At 40.1% G+C, this 22,666-nt stretch overlaps 1 protein-coding gene across 4 annotated transcripts in view; it reads right to left on the reverse strand.

The window, feature by feature from the left end:
- The window catches only part of PEX5L (peroxisomal biogenesis factor 5 like), a 281,043-nt gene extending 258,852 nt beyond the window's left edge, over positions 1-22,191 (reverse strand). For all 4 annotated transcript variants that reach the window (XM_068281072.1, XM_068281070.1, XM_068281071.1 and 1 more), the window contains exon 1: positions 21,736-22,191. In XM_068281072.1, the coding sequence (XP_068137173.1) occupies positions 21,736-21,756 (21 nt within the window). In that variant the 5' untranslated portion in view covers positions 21,757-22,191. The remainder of the gene's footprint in view (positions 1-21,735) is intronic.
- Positions 22,192-22,666: the final 475 nt, after the last annotated feature.

Below are 22,666 nucleotides of genomic sequence, written 5' to 3' on the forward strand. Positions count from 1 at the left end.
GGCCTGAATGTTGCTGGTAAAGGAGCCGCCAGCGGGACCCGGAGAGAAGCCAGGAGGATGCCTATGGTGGGCTGGAGGAATCCCCAGGTAAGTACCAATTTCATTGTAATCCACTGTGCAGGGTCCCTTTAAGGGTTCTATGGAATCCTTTGTTCAATTTGTCAAATTAAGTTTAAGCCTAATTCTAAATTGCATTGTTTTTAACCCAGGATCTTCTATACTACAAAAGCCCAAATGTATTCAAACATCTTTCAATTTGGACCCTATGTGGGAAAGAAATAGGACATCTTTGACAGCGCTAGCACATACAATATGTGGCAATGACTAACGTGCCTTCTATCTATAAAGTACTGCAAAAAACATGTGCTATTTGTAGCATTTAATATACATGTAGTTTGAGCTACTTTTTTATGAATTTTCAGTCCGTACTGCAAAAAACAGGCTTAGCCACAGAGATGCAAACTTGTATTACGACCTTTTAAGAGTAAAACATAGGTCATTGTCCTGATGAGAGGATGCAGATCAAGAAATAATTACCTTGCCTAGAAAAAGGCAACACTTTATGAAAACATCCTTACAATTGAATTTAAAAAAAAATATTGTCATTTAGCTACGATTTTCCTGATGGATGTATGGAAATTAGCATCACATAGTTATGAGGATTCGAAAGGGTATATTAACCTCCAAATGATTAATTTTGTGTCTAGTGCAAATAATGCCTAAATCCCATATTAAATCAAAGTTTTCATTCAAGACTGATACTTAATATTTACACATAACCTTTATATGCAGTAAGTACACACACACACATATACACACACACATACACACACACACACACACACACACACACACACACACATATACACACACACACATATACACACACACATATACACACACACACACACACACACACACACACACACACACACACACACATATACACACATACACACACACACACACACACACACATACACACACACACACACACAAACACACACACACACACAAACACACACACACACACACACACACATATACACACACACACACACACACACACACACATACACACACACACACACATATATACACACACTCACATACACACACACAGACACTCACACACACATACACACACACACACACACACGCGCACACACACACACACACACACACACACACACACACACACACACACACACACACATACACACACACACACACACACACACACTCACACACACACACACTCACACACACACACACACACACACACCTCTTACAGGAAAAGGGCATAGGAATACATAATGCAGAAAGAGGGGCAACCATGACAAAGGCTTGCACTCACAGAGATTTAGTTGAAACACGTGACCCGCAGTTACAAGTAGAAGAATCATACATATGGTTTATAAACCCTAAATTGCCCATACTAATAATGTATTCTTGGAGAGGAAAGGGGCACTGTGGGTGAGGGGGAGGGGGGGAGAAACAATGACTGGTGCTGGCTGCTGCACTGTAGGGCCCTGCGGGAGGACTGGTAGCCTCGGCAATGGGGGATACACAGCGCAGGAGGGAGACCTGGTGCTGGCTGCCGCTGCTCTGTAGGGCCCTGGGGGAGACTGTTAGCTCAGGCCATGGGGGATAGACAGTGTAGGAGGGAGACCTGGCACTGGCTGTCACTCCTCTGTAGGGCCCTGCGGGAGAACTGTTAACTTGGAGAGTGGGGGATGGACATCGTGGGGGGAGACATAGTGCCAGCTGCCACTACTCTGCTGGGACCTCGGGGGAGCAAATTTAGCCTAAGAGGGGTAGACAGCTTGGGGGACGAAGCTCCACAAGACACCCCTGCACCATGAAGACGAACCAGGTTGAGAAGGGTTTTTTTCCCTCCCAAACTGATAGTTGTTTTTAGCATTCAAGCTGAAATAATATTTGTATGACCGCAGACCTTTCAGTCAATAAAATTATAAGAATAGTATAAACGATCTTCACTTACCTGTGTGAAAATAACCTTTTTGCCCTTACTAATTATAAGATGTCCACTTTGATTTCCTCTGTGTGTGGTCAAACTGGATGCTTATTTATCCTGTCATTTTTATGCTAAAGCTCGCAAGCTTGATCATCCTGTGTCTCTTCTTATTAGTATGCAAATTAATTTACACATCAAGACAGTTTTAAACTGGAAACAGGAGATTACTCATACCTTCTAACAATGAATGGAAGATAATTGGTTGCCATATAATGTAGATTGGTTATTTATGTTGGTATGTAACATTATTTTTTTTCTAATTTTTTGCACATAATGAGATGCACCTGCAGATGTTGTAACCAAGATACAGAACATGGGAATGAATAGAAGAGATAATCCCTCAAGCAAATCCCTAGTTTGCTACTTAAAGTGAGGAGAATTTTGACTTGTGAAAAGTTATGAGTTACTGCATAACTGCGTCATCTGGGGAAATTACCCTTCTCTACAGGCAAATCATAGAAGATGAGGTCCTAGCTCTGCCAGACCTCTAGAAACAGCTTTTGCTGATTTAAGGCTTTACCATTTGAACTGCAACGTAAATTAGCAATAAAAACAACTGCAGTGTTGTCTTTTGCTTTTGGCTGAATCATTAAATGAATGCCAAAGTGAAAATAAACTGATGAAATAAACTATTGTAACTATCCTCCTACTCCTAAAAAATGCTTTTGAGATATCCCACAATCTTATTTTATGTTTAAATCTACTTTGTAAGTTTTTCATGTTTCATAGTCTATGCTCAATTACACAGTCTTACAGACTTTGAGGTATGCCAGAGCTAAAATCTATGAACTTCTTTATATACTTGAGTATAAGTCTCGAAATTTAGCTGTGATTCCCTTCATAAAAGTATAGGGGTCGACTTACACACGAGTCACAAGCAACAATGAGCACACTAAGTAATGCGTGTACTATTAGTGACATTAGGGGCAGCACGGTGGCGTAGTGGTTAGCTCTCTCGCCTTGCAGCGCTGGGTCCCTGGTTCGAATCCCAGCCAGGGCACTATCTGCAAAGAGTTTGTATGTTCTCTCCGTGTCTGCGTGGGTTTCCTCCGGGCACTCCGGTTTCCTCCCACATTCCAAAAACATACAGATAAGTTAATTGGCTCCCCCTAAAAATTGGCCCTAGACCTCAATACTTACACTACATAATATAGACATATGGCAATGGTAAAATATCAAAAGAAAAGAGAATTGGCTCTTGGGTGCATGAAAAGGATGAAAAAACCTTTTAATAACATATAGCAAAAATGAGCAAACACATTACAAATATACAAATAACAAAAGTACAAAAACCCCACAAATACCCGAAGGAAACCCCATAAAATTCTCCTCGCAAACCCTTCAAAAATGAGTTAGGGGCTGCAGTCCCCCATGTTGAAATACACTCAGCAAAGGCTTGGTAGTGGTCCCACTGTAATAAGCAACTGAAAGGGCCGCCAAGGTGAAAGTCCAGCAGGTAAAAGGCAATACAGGGCAGTTGATATAGGCAAAGCTTCTGATTAGTATTCCTGAGGCTGGTAACACGCACAGGTAAGCGGATTTAAAGGCAGCATCCACAGCAAAGGCACAAGCAAGCTTGTAAGCTGGAAGTGAAAATGGCATCAAGCAAATTGGTGGCATGCAGTGTGGTTAGATGGCAAGCGATGAGCACATGCAAGCAAAACAGTCCCCCAATCGCAGGGCATGTGACGATGGGACACAAGACGAAAGTCTTTTCCCAAAGTAGACTCAGGGGGTGACAGAAACACAAAATCACCCACTCGCAGGGCACATGAAATCATCCAGCCACCTGTAAGCATGAAAAGCTGTTCTCATATAGTTACCACACTGGAATGATGAAATCCGGAGCCAGTGTGCGTGCCGGCAAAGTTTCTTTATGTGGCCATGCAGCTGCCCCGAAGCCAAAAAACTGGATATCCGTGGGACCAGAAGAACCAGCAATTGTCAAATGGAGAAGGGATGGAGGAGAACATCCGCGCTGTCAGGAAAAGCCTGACATGTTTCGCCGCATCTTGCGGCCTTATCAAAGGCAAACAGCGTGGTAATAGTATGGACGCCAAAACGGCGTCCATAAATGCCGAATGCGCCTGCGCGGCCCGCCCCACCGCCCGCCCAAAGCCGTGCGCGTTTCCGCCACACGCCCACCATCCGGCCGGCGTATAGGCGGCCCCCATGTGGAGCGCGGATGCGCTCCAACAATGCGTCACAGGCGGGCGCCAACCGGCGCCCAACAAATGACACACCAGGACACCATCCAATGGGGAGGACGAGCAGGCCGGGCAGGGGGCAGGGCGGACACCACAGGCGCACACGGCAAATATCCATCAATACATTATGTGAAGAAAATAAGAAAAAAATATATATATATGTATACATATGGCAATGGTAGGGATTAGATTGTGAGCTCCTTTGAGGGACAGTTAGTGACAAGATATATATACATTGTACAGTGCTGCGTAATATGTCGGCGCTATATAAATACTAAATAATAATAAAAAAAAAAATTCCCATTTGCAACAATTTACCCAGTGGTAAGTGACACTTTCTTTTTTACTGCGTAAAACTTTGCAATATTTCAGTGTTGGAATACTTCAGTAATGCTAACAGCAGAGTGAGTGATTATTAGCACTGTAGGATTATTAACAACTCAACACAGAATGAACTACATTGTTCTGTATACTGTGATAATGATATTTAAGACTTGTCTGACACGTATCATGTGCAATCCAGAAATATGCACACATCTAGACTAAATGTACTGAGACATTTTCTTTTGAAGATTTAATTAGCCCTCTAAATCTGAACAAATCACATTTTAGAAAAAATATCAGCCAATATGAAAAAACTTTGCATAATACTGCAAGTTTAAAGTAAGTGAAAAGAGTTTATCAGGTTGATAAGTGAAAGCTTTCCTCAGGCCTCAGGTTCCACGGACACCACATCCTAATTTCAAAGCTATGGTGTGCAGTAGAATTGATCAATGAAATGCTGATTTTTTTGAGTTTACAGAAATGTTGTGGAGACTTGCGTGCATCTCTAAATCAGGCTAGTTCAGCAAGGCAGCAATTGCACTTGACTGGTCTGATTCCAAGCAACTTTTAGCAAAATGTACCCAAATCCAAAAATTAGCATCTTGTTGATTATCTCTAGAGCACAGTCCAGTAAGCAGTATTAGGGCTGATTCATACTACAAGAGCCTTTTAAATGCTAGAGATTTTAAAAGCTCTTGCTAATGCAACTGTATGTTTTTTTTGTTTTTGTTTTACAAAATCACATTGCTCAACTGTGAACACTCACATAGGATAACATTAGCAGGAGCATTTAAAATTACCAATCACTCAGAAAAGCTCTTGTAGTGTTAAAGAGCCCTAATTAGGGTGTGGCTGGGTGTTTCCTTTCACTGTAGAATGATAACCTGAAATGGTGGGATGGTTACTTTGGTTGCAGTTTCTCATTTTTGCTAGTGACAGTAAATCAATAAGCCATGACATATCTATCTATCTATCTATCTATCTATCTATCTATCTATCTATCTATCTATCTATCTATCTATCTATCTATCTACAGTATCTATATATATATATATATACATATATATATCACAGTTCTTTATTCAGTTGCTTATTAGGTCAGTGTGACCCCTCCTCTCCTGAGTATTGTATAAATGGCCTCATACCAGTAGTCAGAGCTGAAAACACAACTCACACACATGAAGGTAAATGGCTCTATGAACACCTCCCCTTCCACCGCATGATGAGCATTTCACTAACATTTCTGTCTGAACCTTCAGCCCACTGAACTGATGTCAGAGAATTCAGTCCTGTTTAACTGGCAAGTTTTTTATTTGGTTACATGAAGGAACTATAAGGAAGAACTGGTGGGACTAATAATACTCCAGAATGTTTAGAGTGATGGTACAAGCAAGGACAAGTGGACTCCATCTAGTCTAATACAACTGCCATGTGTATATCTGAATAACACATCCTCTGCTTTCATAACAAGACATTGTAATAGCATGTGAGTAGATATCCTGCCAGCACCTTACACACTAGCTAGCCACAGTTTTATTTACACTCATCTAAAAAGATATGCCAATGAATCCATGTTTGTGAGCATATTTAGTCCCTGCCGCATCATTCACTGGCTCTCCATCAGTAAGTATTTTAATAAACCTTTGCACTCTGGTCCAGAAGTACCTTGATCCACTCCACATCTCCAGCATATAGAACTAATGGTAAGTCTGCTTGGGGTAATTTACTTCTTGGTCAGAATCTTACAGTCGATTGTTTAATTTTTGAAGACACAGAGTCTTTGTGATTCAAAATGAAGCACTTATGCTATCTTTCCTCAGAAAAGTTGCATTTGAAATAAGACTCCCATTTATGTTTCAATTCTTCCAACCAAGAGACATCTGTCACAAGCAATTGACAGATCATTGAGGGTGATTTCTTAAAGAGAATCTGTACTCTAAAATTCTTACAATAAAAAGCATACCATTCTATTCATTATGTTCTCCTGGGCCCCTCTTTGCTGTTTCTGCCACTCCCTGCTGCAATCCTGGCTTGTAATTGCCAGTTTTAGGCAGTGTTTACAAACAAAAAACATGGCTGCTAACCAGCATGTGATAGGCTGAGAGAAGCTCAGTCTGTGACTCATACAGAGCCTGGAGGGGGTGTGGACAGAGTGTGTATAACTTCTACCTATCACAGCAGAGCAGCACATTGCTGCCTGAGCCGACAAAGCTGACAAAGGAAAGAAGATTAGATTATATAACAGAGATAATACAGCCACTGTGCAACTAGGAAAGGCTGCAGTAAGACAGACCACATTAGAACAGGTATAGGAACTTACAGGATAAAAGAAATAAGACAGAAAATTTTGTTACAGAGTCTCTTTAATCATTTCCTTATTTACCGGTAATTCACTTTTTCTTCTAAGCTTTCTCCTATAAAATATTTTTCCATTTTGTGTTTAACTATTCAGCACCCAACAATTAAAAAGTACCAAAAAGTAGGTGAAAAAGTACTGTCAAAATTATTCAAAGTATTGTCTTGCTTGTTGGTTGCTTGCTTACAAGGTATTTTATTGTTAACATGCAAAAATATCACCTAGGAGTAAACTTATGAGAAAAAGTTAATTGAATAAGGGCCAATTGCCAATCGACTGATTTAAAACAAGGTTGATATTTACTAGAGAAGAGATACTAAATTGAATGTACACTGACTTTTTTTTTTAATTTTATATTATTAATTGTGTGAGGTATAACATTAACATCACATTTTAAACATGTTTTGCTAGTCGGGAAAATATTAAATATCCCAAATAAAAGGTACTATTTGTTTAGCCGCCAACCTGCTGCCACAATTGGCAGCTTTTCTAAATACAAGACAGAACAGGTTTGACTGCAGAGAACAACAGGGGACAAATTATCAGCCAAAAAGTCTGGATACTTTCTCCTTATTATGTTACAGATTTGTTTACTGGTACAGTAGAAAGATTCTCTCCTCCATTCACAAAACACTACCAGATAGAGCAACAGAAGTAAACATTTATTTATGCTATTTCGGATGTCTCTGTTTGCAAATGTTACATTTTCTCACAATAAAAATATCTCCTTATCTACAGTATTTTACCTCATCTTTAAAATACCCTTTCAGCCCTTTCCAAGTAAAAAAAATAAATAAATAGAAAATATTTTCCTAACTAATCTAACTTTAGTATTGCTTTTTTGCTCTTGTTTTAGTATTTTTTTAGCTTTAGGGGTTAAAAACTTGTATGTAGATAATGTAAAAAGGTTTGCGTCAGGGTATACAAATGACTGTTTTGCATACAATTTCCCACAATACAATATCAAATTAGAATGAACAGCCTATGTAAATCAATTGGCTTGTTCACTCACATCTAACATGAATTTTTGCATTCGGGAGAAAGGAGCCTGCAGCTTTTCTTCAGACGCTGTGTACATGTACTTTCTATTTCTTACATTGTGCTGCTATGGCAAAACACAAATGTATTTTTGCATATAACCACACATGCAAGTTTCTGCACCTGCAAGTGTGAATGAAGCCTCAGCTTCTAATGTTTCTTTTTAAAAAGGTCTGGTATTATAATAATAATTATTATTATTATTATTAATGATGTATTAAGTGCCAACATATTCTGTGGCACTGAGTATAAATAGAATGTGATATCTTAATGCTTAAATACAAGATTTAGACCCTCATTCAAATCACTTTGTCTCCTAAGTTTTTTTGCCTAGGAGATCATTTTTCATCTTCTTTTGTTTAAAGTGAACCCTTAGCCAATTTGAAACAAAAAAACAGATACATAACTAAGGAGAAGGAAGGCTCTGGGTCCTATAGAGCCTCCTCGTTCCTCTCCTCATCCTCTCGCTCCAACACTGTCTTATCCGTTAGCATGAGTCGGAGACGGCTCTCATTCACCTTGGGAGGCTATGGAAGTCTTCGGGACCCTAAGTGCTCCCAAAGACGGGCGACTTTGTAGTGCGCATGCGCAGCAGTACGGTCCATCTTCAGGAGCACTCAGGGTCCAGAAGACTTCTGAAGCCTCCTGCAGAGAATTGAACAGGGGAGACAGCGCTGGAATGAGGGGACTGTGAGAGGAATGGGAAGGCTCTATAGGACCCAGATTCTTCCCTCTCCATAGGTAAGTATCTGTTTTTTTTTTTATTCTAAATTGATTTCAGGTTTGCTTTAAAATAGCTTTAAGGCTAGAATCACACTGATGGTTGCAGAAAGCATTTATCAACCACTGCAGTTTAATTACTCCACACTGTCCAAGCAGGTATTTGTCAACCATTCCACAAATGCCAGCCCTGGGGGGGGGGGGGGGGGGGCGCAAGAAATAGCTGATATTAAAATATTGGTAAAACTACCGATATTCTTCTACTTAATTCATATAGTAAAATATTGGTAATATTTGCCGATATTTTACTATGACTCACCTAACCTTACTCTCACACAGAGCCCTTCCTCTACCAATGCCTAAACCTATGACTCCCCTCCCCCCGGTGGTGCCTAACCTTAATCCCCCAATGCCTAACACTAAGGACCCCCCACACCAATGCCTAACTCTAAAGACCCGCTTGCCGGTGCCAACACGAAAGATAACCCCCCTTTCATGTCTTACCTTATTCACCGGCATCCACCGGGTGCTCAATAACATAGCAGGCACTGGGGCCACCTGCTACAACTGTTCCGGCTTTGGGGAATCGAGAACTCTCTTAGCAAGTGCTGGCTCTTGTCCTGCACACTACATTCATTTTTACCTACTGCTCAAATACAAATATTTTATGACAATCTGCAACATTTAAGCAAAGCATGTGGCTATTAGATATTACAGGAAACACTCAGCAGATGTATAATCTGATCAAACAAATCTGCTTTACATCAGTCTGAACACCACAGTAAAAAACAACTGTATGATTTTATTGGTGTTACACAGGCATTTTCCTGGCATAGAAACTCTGGGGACATGCCCGTTGTTAATGCTAGTGTGAGCCTAGTCCAGAAATATTGCCTTTTCCCATCTTTCCCAGTAACAACAGTTACTAATATCAAAGCCACAATGACTTGTGAAAGGAAATTTCCTTACTGAAGGGCATACATGGGGGAAATTATCAAGGCAGGTGTAAAAAAAAATAAAAGTGTAGCCATTGCCCAAAGCAGGTAATCAGGTTTCAATTGCTTGTTTCATATTTGCCCCAACTTTATTTGCACTGGTCTAAATTAATCTTCTCCATAAAGCAGTAAAAGCTGGGAAGAAAGGGGTAAGAGTAATAAAAAGGGGAAAAAGTACTAAAAACTGTTTAAAAATATACTAAAAACAGTTGAAAATAGTTGAAAAATGGGAGGTAGTGGTGGAAATTGTCTTGCATCACGCAATAACTTAATTGTATACTCCAAAAACAATGCAACGCATTTCACCAGTATTTCACCCGCTTCCTCAGGATATAAACGGGAGTAACTTATGCGAGCTTGTTCCAACATGTTTTAGAGCTCATTCCCACTCAGTTTCATTTTGCCAGCTTTTTGCAAAGCATGCACTCTGTGATTGGAAAGTACACCCATTGCCCCATAGCAGTGCCATTACGGTATTTCCACCATTGCACGCATTTCTATATTCATATTGGTACAGCAACAGCATTAAAACAGCACACTAATAAAAAATCTGACACAAATGTGGCACATTTTCTATACAGGGTAAATAAGATATAGCAACATATTTTTATTGAAACAGTTTTGCCCTTTTTAGTTTTGTCCGTGAATGAATACGTTTGAGATGGAATAATGGTCTTTTGCAGTGAGATCTATTTAACATGTTGCAGTAGTCCCATTTATAAATAATTTATATATCGGGTGAAACAAAAAGATCTCTAATAAAATCAGTTGGGTCAATTCTTTTAATATGTTCTTACAGAAAATATGATGATCAGAGGGGAGGCTGGCTGTGCTATAGGAAAACATGAATACTTAGCCAATGATGTCAAATATCAACTCACCAAAAATCCTGCACAACCTCAACCACACATAAACACCCTACTAACTGCACTGCTGCAGGAGTCACGTCACAAGTGAAAGTATACTGTAACAACAAAGGGAAGTGCCAGAACTCAGTAGGTTTAGAAAAGTAATAAAAGGCAAGCTGTATTAAATTCTCAAAAAAAAGTATGACTAATGCACTTAAAACCAATTCAAACCTGTGTAGTATCCGACAAACTGTTCAGCTTACTGGAAAGGAGGGTAGGTAGTGGGGTAGTTTCTCAGGGATAACATGTGTATATATATGTATATATATATAGGTTTAGATGAAAGCAGGTCACACATACTGCAGTATCAGTCTATTAGCCTGCTAGCTTACATGACAATAAAACAGCATGCATATTTAAACAGCACACCCTGCAACTATTTTCTAATGGAATTCCTCCAAATATGCCAATATGTGGTCCAGAGGCTCATCTCAACCCCACACATTTGCACACTGATCCTTTACAGTTTGGCCAGCTACAGATGTAGCCAGATTGGAAAATGACTTTGTTGTTCTGTCCTTGGGCAGAATGGAGATCAGACTTGGTATATGGATATTTTATATTCCAAACAGCAATTTGATTATATTTCATACAAAATAATAAAAGCTGACATGTTAAGTTAGAAAAAAGATTTCATACAAAATCATCATTTAAACATATTTAATGGAATGATATTGATTTTTGTAATGGACTTACTTACTTATAAATAGGTGAATGAATAAGTAAGTGGGGTGGTTTGCTACAGGAGTGTTCACTTCAAACATCCAGTCATGCACAGAGCAGTAAAGTAAATTTACAGTAATTTTTTATAAACATCTTGACATAACTGTGACATCATTGCTCCTCATTTCACCTCTCTTGAAATCAGCACCAAAAGGAGTGAAAAAGACTCAGAAAAAAAGACAGATTTTTCTGATGGGAACTTATTCTTACAACTGCAAAAAAAACAGGAACTTGGATGATATGTAACCATTAAAGAGACACTGAAGCGAAAAAAAATGATGATATTATGATTTGTATGTGTAGTACAGCTAAGAAATAAAACATTAAGATCAGATACATCAGTGTAATTGTTTCCAGTACAGCAAGAGTTAAGAAACTCCAGTTGTTATCTCTATGCAAAAAAGCCATTAATCTCTACGACTTTCAAAGTCGTAGAGAGGGCTGTCTTCTGACTTTTATTATCTCAACTGTAAGTGAACAGTTTTCTTTTTATCTGCCAGAGGAGAGGTCATTAGTTCACAGACTGCTCTGAAAGAATCATTTTGAATGCTGAGTGTTGTGTAATCTGCACATATTATAGAATGATGCAATGTTAGAAAACACACTATATACCTGAAAATAAAAATATGAGAATATTTTCTTTGCTGCTAATCTTCTAGTAATTATTCATAGTACACAACCAATTCATTATATCATATATTTGTTTTCGCTTTAGTGTCTCTTTAAACATTTACTTGTGCAAACACTAATACAGTATATGCATACGTATGAGAACAGTACTTTCATACCGCATTGCACTTCTATGCAAAACATGCAAAGTGAATTGATTTTATCCATCTATCTCCTTTCTAAAGGATATCTAACTATAATAAAAGATTGTAAGCCTTTGGCAGGGCCCTCCTCCCTAGTGTTTCCAGCTTGATTGTGCAATCTACTGTCAATCAGTTGTGGACTAGAACAGTCTCTATTTTGACCTATGACACTGTATTGTTATCAAATCATTTGCATGATCTTGTTTTGTTGTGAGTTTCCTGTATGTCCTACCTTGTATGTTAACCCATTTATCTATTGTGCAGCACTGCGTAATATGTTGGCGCTATATAAATACAATAAATAATAATAATAATAATAATAATAAACTACTAATAATAAATACTACTCCCAATTCCAAATAAATAATTGAAAAAAAAAATCAGGATTCTTAAAAAAAGAAAAAAAAAACCTACACAGTAACTGCTACTGTCACCCTCTGTGACTAAACAGACAAGAATCTTATAGCGCAATGAAGGGGTTAATATTGAGAAGCTTTACTGTAACATTTCAAAGACAGATCAATTCTAGACAAGCACATTAAGAAAATGCACACACCCTCAAAGCAGTGTTCCCGAAGACTGGCTGAGTATTACATTACAGCATCACAAAACAACAATACCAAAATAGCATGCATCATCTCAAGCAGCCATGACTAAGACACATTATTCATTCTCAGTCGAGGAATTTTAATTTCCAGACATATATATACTTCCCTATTCTTTCAACCTACAAGGATGTAAAGCTAGACTTGTAAGATCCTGTAGACTTTGCACTGCGGCCTATATACTGCTAGCGGGGCATGTTTTTCGTGTGCTTGTCATTTATGCAATTTGTGTTACAAGGCTGGCTCATTAGATTAGGCTTTATTGATTACAAAATGAAGCAGTGCTCTTTCCAGAAATCAGAGACACAGACACCTAAGTCACCTAACACTGTGTTGCTACAGAGCACATGTAACCCAGAGCCCGCAGCAGATCACGTGGCTGTCATTGTGTCACCAACACTTAGGCCTCTTGCACACTGCATGCGATTCCGATTCAGATTCCGCTTTTTAATCAGTTTTTACATCCGATCCAGATTCCGATTTGTAGTGTGCAGGGAGCAAACTGCAAATCAGAATCTGAATCGAATGTAAAAACTGATTAAAAAGCGGAATCTGAATCGGAATCGCTTGCAGTGTGCAAGAGGCCTTACAGCTGATTTCAAGATCACTTGCAACAATCAAGCTCTGTAGAAGTGTGGAAATTAGATAATCTGGTGGCTGGATGGCATCATTCAAGGAGATTTTTTGTATCACGCTGTAAAATCTCTCTCTGTTATCAACGGCCAATCTTTCTTAGATTTTGTATATGGCTAACACATGCCAGCTCAATTGTAAATAACCTTTTGAGAGTAATGTCACTAACTGTCCTCAGTGTGAGACTGGTAATTATGGTGCACATTCGCTCCTGCTATCCTCCCACAGAAAATAATTACATGGCGGCGCCATCTGTGTAATTATGGCGCACGGTACTTAGCGGCAGTAGTGGCGGGATTTATCAATAAATTGAATTAAAGCCTCCAGTTAGCAGCTATTGTGTGTGTGTGTGGGGTGGGGGGGGGGGGGGGTACCCCACTACCCGGGGGTAGAGTTATGCGTTAGTAGGGAGGAATAGTTTTAGCTGTAGGTAGGGAAGGGTTAAGGTGAGAGTTAGGTTATGATAGGCAATAGTAGAATAAAAGGTAAGATATTCTACTACATCCAGCAAACAAAATGAAATTTCAGTTTTTCCATGCGCCATGATTTCCAAGTGCTGTTTACACAGGTACACTTTCAGGGGAGCACACAACCTAATCCCTGCCATAGCCATACTTATCATAGTCTAAGGTCAATTTTTGTAGGGGAGCCGATTAAATTACTAGTTTGTTTTTAGGCTGTGGGGAAAACCCAGAGAGCCCATAGAAATATCATATGAACACAGGAAGAACAGACAAACTCCATGCAGATAGTGTCCCGGCAGAGATTTGAAACTGGGACTACAGTGCTGCAAGGCAAAAGTACTTTCCACCACTCCACTATGCCACTCAGTGTAATAAATTCAGCACAACAGTATTATTAACGATCGGCCATCACACAAGTGGAAATTTGTTGGTAATCCTTTGTTGGTAATGCGGTGACCAGGTGATAAGTAGATCGCATGTGCAAGCTACTTATCACCTTGAATTGCATCAGGTCCCTTATGTGCTAACTCATAAAAACAAGACCAAGCTGTGTTGCATTTATCTGGGGCTGTGATCATTGCTATTGGTTACAGTATAACCAATAGCATAACCAGTTGCATTCTATGGCAGCTGAATCATTATCAAATAATAAATGTACAGTGATAAAAACTCTCTGTCTGTATTGTTTCTATTCCCTTGGTTGTTACTATGTTTTACCTAATTTGAAGAGGATGCTTGGTTTGGAAACAATCATTATAGTAAATTAAGAAATTATTGTGATTCAGTTGTGAGACGTTTTGATATATGCAAATGTATGTATATCTTTTATTACACTTCTCATGATGCATTAATAAAAAATGTGTGATATGTCATGGGATCATGCCATCCTTACCCCCCCCCCCCCCCCCCCTGCCCTCTTCATACACTGGTTTATTTCTTATCAGCAGCAACTACTACAGCAGGTTTCCTCAACCATCCTATGGTGCTTATGATGTATAAGCAGAGACCGAGACTGGAGAAACCTAAGATCTTCAAACTTATTCTCTCATTCTCTCGATCTCGTTTGTTTTCCTCGAGTGTTTTTTCCATCTTACGCTACCCCGAGACCGACCCTCGAACTCTATGCAGGGAAAGAAAACTCACTGTTCGAGGATAACACCTCCAGGCCTCTAATCCACATGGGTGCACTCTGCCACAATATATCTCCGCACCTATAGTTATAAGAGTTACAAAGCTTTCTACTTTGCTCCTTTACCTGGTGTAATAACTCTACCTGCATTGTAATACTGTTCCATAGTTACACTGTGTTTTTCTGCTTACGTATTGCTTTTGGTCTAACGTTAGGCTAGTTGTAACAATTGTAAAAAACTCAGGGCTGGTGCTGCCATAGAGGCAAAGGGGCAATTGCCCCAGGGCCCCCGACCTCTGCAGGGGCCCCCTGCCACCAGACCCCGCCAAGCAGTGTGGCGGCGTGAGACAGCAGTGTGAGTGCTGTGTGCAGTGATGAGCGAATAGCGCTTATCACTCACCTCACCTCTGACCTCTCTTACTGGGATCCACTCCTGGTGCTCTGCTTCAGGACCTCTTTCTCAGCCAGGCAGCACGTCCAGCCAGAGAGATGCTCTCTCTCCTTCCCCACCAACAGCAAGAAAGGTCATCTTTTTTGAAAGTAGCATTAACCCCTCGGTGCCATTGTGCTATTGATTTCTTCCTACAACTTGGCTCTGGCTCTTGTTTTCCCATAACCTTTTTACATAGCTGACAACTGTCTGCTATACTTTATGAGCTTGCTGGGCAATCTTTAATTCCTCATATCGCCCACTCCTCTTCTATGTCTCTTCTATGTTGCTGTCTGTCGTTTCTGTATGACTTTCTCCTTCTCCACCTGTTTTCCTCTCTCTGTCAGGTTTTGTAAACCCCTTATATGTCTCTCCCTTTTCTGTCACTATGAGGAACCAAAATCTTTACATATGCAGACTGTCGCACGTGGGGGGGGGGGGGGGTGTTACGGAGATTATCATATATTCTTCATGAGAGGAGGCCCCAGGCAGCAGTGGAGTAATGATCGGGGGGGAGGGGGTTTTGGGGGGCCCCGTGCTTAAGTTTGCCCCAGGGCCCCGAGCCCCTTATACTGGTCCTAAAAAAAACCCAATAAAAACTTATTGAATAAAGAAGAACAAAAAACCTCTGTCAATGTAAATGTGTCTGCCTTGCTGTACTGGAGTCCTGGGCTTGAGTTTCTATGTACTCTACATGTGTTTCTGCCTTGTCTCCAGTTTCTTTCCCCACCCTAAAACATATAACTAAGGTAATAACCCCACCCCACCCCCCACAGGGTGTCAGGGAGATGAGCTGATTGGTGGAAGCATGAGTGATGTAACCACATACAATGGCCTCAATTCACTAAGCTTTATCAAACACTTTATCGAACATTTGATAATTTACCTCATGGTTGAAATCTAATTTTGAATTCACTAAGGTGTTATATGTTTTTTGAACGTTTTATCGATAAAACATTCAATAAGTATTTAACACTTCAGTGAATTCAAAATGACATTTTACCCATGAGGTAAATTATCAAATGTATGATAAAGTGTTTGATAAAGCTTAGTGAATTGAGGCTGTGGGGATGATTTGAACATATTTGCACAATGTCAAGGCGATTCACCTGTGGAGTCCTTTTTACTTTTAACAATATACAACTGTGTGCAGGATATGTTTATCTTGTTGAAGATCCCCGAGGTGCTCGCTGGAGTTTATATAACAATATTAGAAAACAGTGTGGAACATAGTTTCAGCAAACCAAGGTTGGTAAAAAAAAATCTCTTTCTGTGAATAAGAGTGGGCTGTTGTACTGACACTCGCCATATATTTGGTGTCTACTTGTGCTACTATGCCAAGAATACCTCCCCCCCCCCCCTTGTATCCTTGTTGTACTCTGAAATGTACTTTTGATAGTGTTGTGAAAATATACAACCTTTAGAATGCCCCAAAAAATTGTATGATGACGATCCCAATAACTTATCTTACTCAAAACCAGGATAGTGACCATTTATTCCAAAAATATTCCACTTATTTTCCCAGGCATTTGCAGCCCTAACTATGTTCTGATATGACCCGGAGGGGGTTGCAAACATTTGACACCTAATTGCAAACAATGCTTAAAAAAAATCTAATCGAGGTTTGCTGGATCACTGGTGCTTTCCAATGTCCTCTAACCTTAGTAAAGCCACCCTATTGGATAAAGACAGTGAATAGCAGCTTATTTAAAAGAGCTGCTCATTTACTAAATCGACCAGTCTGGGTGATGCTAGATTAAAGGGGAACTGAAGTAAGAGGTATGCGGAGGCTGCCATATTTATTTCCTTTTAATCAATACCAGTTGCCTGGCAGTCCAGCTGGTTTATTTCTCTGCAGTAGTATCTGAATAACACCAGAAAAAAGCATGCAGCTAGTCTTGTCAGATCTGACTTTAAAGTCTGAAACACCTGATCTGCTGCATGCTTGTTCAGGGGCTATGGCTAATAGTATTAGAGGCAGAGCATCAGCAGGGCTGCCAGGCAACTGGTATTGATTAAAAGGAAATAAATATGGCAGCCTCCGTATACCTCTTACTTCAGTTCCCCTTTAAAGCAAGGATACTATACTCATTAGGAAGGAATTTTGAAAGACTTGTCTGAAACCCAGTGGAGTGAACATGCCTGCATTCACATCAAACATCCGTTCATGAATATACTGTAAGATTCCAGATTGCTAGCTAACATGGACAGAGTCCTCCTTCTATTGTTTCTCAAATCTTGAAATCAGTTCTTTCAAATGAACATGTAGCAGGATGTTTTCACACCACACACAGGCCTGATCCAATTCACTTGTCCTAAGTTATCTCCTAGGAGATAATTTTCATCTTCTGCACATACTGTAGAATCTGTACAAAGATTTTTCATTTCACTCCCCTTCACCTCAAACTGTGAGGAAACCACTGACAGCTCTCAAAAGTATTGTATAAGTCAGAACTAAGCATCACCTGACTTTTACTAAGTTTACAGAGGAATGTAATTGCTGTATGGGCAGAAAGACTTCTAGGGGATCTGTGCTCTGTTCCTATCAGCGACACTATCAGCATGCTGCTTTTACGTTGTTACCACATTTGTATGGTTTTCCTTGCACACTCCTGACAGCCCAGATTGATCCTAGCATAAGATAAGCTCCTTTGGCGTCAGGACTGATCTATACACTCAGTAAAGCAGTGTGGAATTTACTGATGAGTCAAAATAAAACAAAACATACAGTGACTCTGAAAACAGTGTAAGCTGCTGTATATTAGATTGTTTCAAATTATTATTGCATATGAAATGTATGATTCCTGATGCCAGTGTCTTCCTGAAATTACTTGGTAGGGTTAATACTTTGTACGTTTACAGATATGCTGGTATGGTATGTGTAGAAAAGGGTTTAGAGATGTTCGCCTTAAGGGGACCTAAACTCTTGTACAGCAGACAAGGAAAACACAGAGGCATTCACCCTGTGTGTGTTTACAAAGAACAGCCTGTGTAATTCTCCATTATCTGCAAGTTATCAGCAAGTGTAAAGCAGGGCTTCTGCAGTGTCTGAACTATGCCGAGCTGTTCCAAGGTTCTGGGCTAGTATGTAAACACAGATTTGACTATATCTGGCCTTTGCAGCACCATTCCTATGTTTACATGAACAGAACACAAAAGCCTGCACTCCAGATGCAGGTGGTGATGAAGTATAATCCAATGCCTAATCTGGCCGAGCAATCACCTTATCCCAACAAGATGTGTACATTCAGGTCATAAAAACCGTGTTTAATAAAACACCATTAGAAGCTTGTCTCTCAGGTTCACTGATAGAACTTCTCTCCATGTCACTGAACAATCTTCTCTAGGAATGGCAATGAGCATCGGTGGGAATGGCTGGAGCCCTTACTGGGGAAGTAACAACTCATGTTTTTGCAGGACTGGGGATGTGTAGGCCACATGATTTCAATGTCTGGGATCAAGACTTTAGAGCAATGGTCCTCAAACTACGGCCCGCAGGCCAAATGTGCCCCCCCCGCCGAGGCATTTTCACTGGCCCCCAAACACAAAATGTATAACTTATAGATGTGGTCCACTGCACCTTTATATATCAGCGGCCTACATATAAAATAGCAGTGCTGGCACCACCCATTTAGATACTGTAGAAGCCAGTGAGCAGTCATTCTCTGGCTTCCAATCCAATTCTGCATCAGGTGACACTGATGTCCAACTGGATGGCAGGTTATCACCTGGGTATGCTTCACTGTCTGGTGCACAAAGACGTTCTTTGGGCGCCGCATGACTGAATGGTCACTGCTGGGAGTTCTCCTCCGGGCATGATTGGGGGAATCAATACCTAGATTCAATGTAATGTTTTTCAACATCTTCATACTTCATACTTCAGCAGTCTGAAGTATGTTCACCCGGCCCTTGACCGAAAAAGTTTGGGGACTTCTGCTTTAGAGCTATAGACTCCCATTAAAAGAAACTTCAAGTCAGAGGAATATGAAGGATGCCATTGCTAACTTATTTTTGAAACATTCCACTTGACCTGGCTATAGTACTGATACAGTATCTGTAACTTTCTTGATCATTGACTTTGAATGTCTTTGGAGATCAGGTGTTCTGCGGCCAGTGGTTGTAAGCTTATATGTGAATCACAGACTAATGAACCAAACTACAGCCTGACTGCTAGACCACTGGAAATTTTAAATAAAGTAGAGATGTTACCTTACATATCCTTCTCAGCTGTAGCTTCCTTTAATTATGGATCTCCTTATTGCTCTCTTTTTACACTTTTTGTGATTTCTGTTGTGTTTTTTAATTATGAAAATGTGACAATCTAGCATCAGAAAGTGGCAATTATTGGTCCCTGAAATCAATTAGAGACGCATGATGGTCCATGTTGTGCAGGAAATGCAAAATATAAAACTGGTATGCATGAACCACAGAAAAGTTAAGAAGATGTTTTTCATAATCTATGTACCTATAGCTAGATGGAATTTTTTACAGCACTGTGAAGGGTTATTAAAAAAAATACTAACTGTAAAGCATAGAAGCTTACAGCAACTAATTACTTAAGGTGGCCTTACACTGGTCGATTTGCCATCAGATTTGACTAACAGATAGATCCCTCGCTGATCGAATCTGATCAGAGAGGGTTCGTATGGCTGCCTTTGCTGCAAACAGATTGTGAATCGATTTCAGCATGAAACTGATCACAATCTGTGGTGGTGCTGCCGCTGCCATTCCCCCCCCCCCCCCCCCCCGCTTGCATATGCATTACCTGCTCCGCCGGCGCATGTCCCCGCTGTCACCGCTGTCTTCTTCTCCGCTGGGCTCCGGGTTCTGGCTGGCTTCACTTCTTTCTGTTCGGGGAAGTTTAAACAGTAGAGGGCGCTCTACTGTTTAAATTTCCTGCTGGGACAGGAAGAAGTGAAGGCTGCTGGACTCGGAGCCCAGCACGGAGACGGAGCAGTGGTGACAGTGAGGATACGCGCCGGCTGGATCAGGTAATGTATTGCCGCTGTATTGCGTCAGTCGTCGGGCATTCGAATGCCGCTATCGACGTACTCACGACCCGCCGGCGATGGAGAAAAATCTTCCGCACAGATGGCTCAACGGGGATCGACGGGAATGATTGATTTCGGACGGAAATCAATCGTTTGCGTTTGCGCAACGATTTTACAGCAGATTCAATCACAGTGATCAAATCTGCTGTATATCGGCGGGAAAATCGTTAGGTGTATGGGCCCCTTTAGTCAGATTGAAACATTGTAGATTCTAATTGGTTGGTACTGACTACTGCACTTTATTTTTGCCATTACTTTCATTAAATAATCCTGTAAACCTCTTAAAGGTCATAATGGGATAAGTAGCACTTTAGCTGAAAAGTACACATTAACAGAGCTAATTTCATATAATTCTAGATTAAAGTATTGATGTGCTCCAAACAGACAGCAATCAAGTTGCATTAAGATAACTTAGGCCATGCTTTTAGTTCTGTAGATGGAAACTCAAATAGGATTAAAAATTACTCTGAAAGTACAAAAATGTTACATCCCAGAAACCATATAAGACCTTAAAACTTTCCTATTGTAGAAAATACAAAAATACAGCACATGCTCATGTGGTTATTGCAGCCTGCTCTACTTGTGCTTGATAAATCGTGTTGCTATTTTCAACTATCAGAGACAAATTAATGGTTACCTCATTGTGCTGTCCTGTTGTAAAATCCTGAGAAAAAAAACGTATAAATCTCTTTGCTGTTATAAACAAAACCATAAATAATCAGGGTGCCCTCACTTGTTTCAGACCCTGGCATTCCGCTGCATTTTGTGGGGTTGATGCTATTTGGCAGTAGAAAGGATGAAATGAGTCAAGGTTACAGTAGCTGGCAATGTACTATAGTTTGCCATTTCAACCTAGCAAAGATCAATACTGCACTAACAGTTTCAGCTGGTTTTGGTCAGTTTAAATTGCAAATGAAAAATAATAAAATATAGAGGAATGCTATAGGTCATTGTGGTTACAGCAAGCATCACACAGACTGAATACAATGTCTAGTCTCATGCATAAGTCACTAAGTTTATCAGTGCAATATATAGCTTTCAATTTAGATGACTTGCATCCAAGAGAAAATAAACATGTAAAATGCTAAAAATGTAACACTGTACAGCCAATTGTAATAACACATAACAGCAAATAAAGACCCAGTTAAAGCTACTCCAATAACTTTATTTTTCAGAAGTTTAAGTTAAACAATTTCTCCAGAAAAGGCTTAATAACATAGCTTTTTACCTGATTAATTATACTACCTAGCGTATACTACCTAGCAACAATTACAAGACAGAAAATAAAAGTGAAATTCTTACCTGTATATGTCCCTGGTACATTGTGCTTTAAGATTCCCTGGAGAATGATCAGTGTTTGACTATATGAAGCCTATATTTTGCAAGTGGAGATGATTCAGGTGATACGTAGAAGGAAGAGATGTGATCTCTCTGCACAATACAGCTAGGAGCTGTCCGTCCTCTTGTGGTGCTGAATCAGGCGACAGTGCACAGGACAGAGGGAGCAGGGATCTCTGATGATAAGAACTCTGTCTGGGAAGAAACTCTCCTTTTCTATGTAACTCTTTCTCGCTTTGTGCTTGCCTCGTTCATCTCTTACACTTGCATGGACCCTCCTCTGAGATCACGGCAGCACCTCCTCCTTCTTACTCTCTGCTTACTGCAGGACTACTGACAGCTGGCAGCGTGACATAGAAATACTACACAGGACTCACGGAAAAGATCACTGTGCTCCTCTCTCCATATCTCCCCCTCGATCATGACATCTGCAGTACCGCCCCTAAGCTATCCCGCCCTCTGCTATAGCCAGTCAAGGTTCTGCTGAAAGAGAAAGCTCCCTTGTCACCTTCTTATACTGTAGTCACCTGCTTCTTGCAGCTAAACGGTTCCGCAAGCGGTAACTCTGTGGATTCCTGCTGGATTTAGCGAAGTTGCGAGGAAAAAAAAACTGCTAGGGCTAGCTCAACTGAACTACAGTAACCAGAAATAGGGAAACTTTTGTGCACACATTTGCTAACTCTGCCAGTTATTTTCTCACTGAATATGATATTATTCTTAATAAATAAAATGATGCTGCTAGATAATGTTAATGTAGCAAACTATTTCTTTACCCCATGCAATAATCAATTAAGAAATATAACAATTGAGTAGTGCTCAAACAAAGACGTTTTATTGGTAGAATTATATTTTATCATTTTATTCTTATCAATATACCTAACCTTTTCATATAAAT

Source organism: Hyperolius riggenbachi, chromosome 4, assembly GCF_040937935.1.
Source record: "Hyperolius riggenbachi isolate aHypRig1 chromosome 4, aHypRig1.pri, whole genome shotgun sequence".
Lineage (NCBI taxonomy): Eukaryota > Metazoa > Chordata > Amphibia > Anura > Hyperoliidae > Hyperolius > Hyperolius riggenbachi.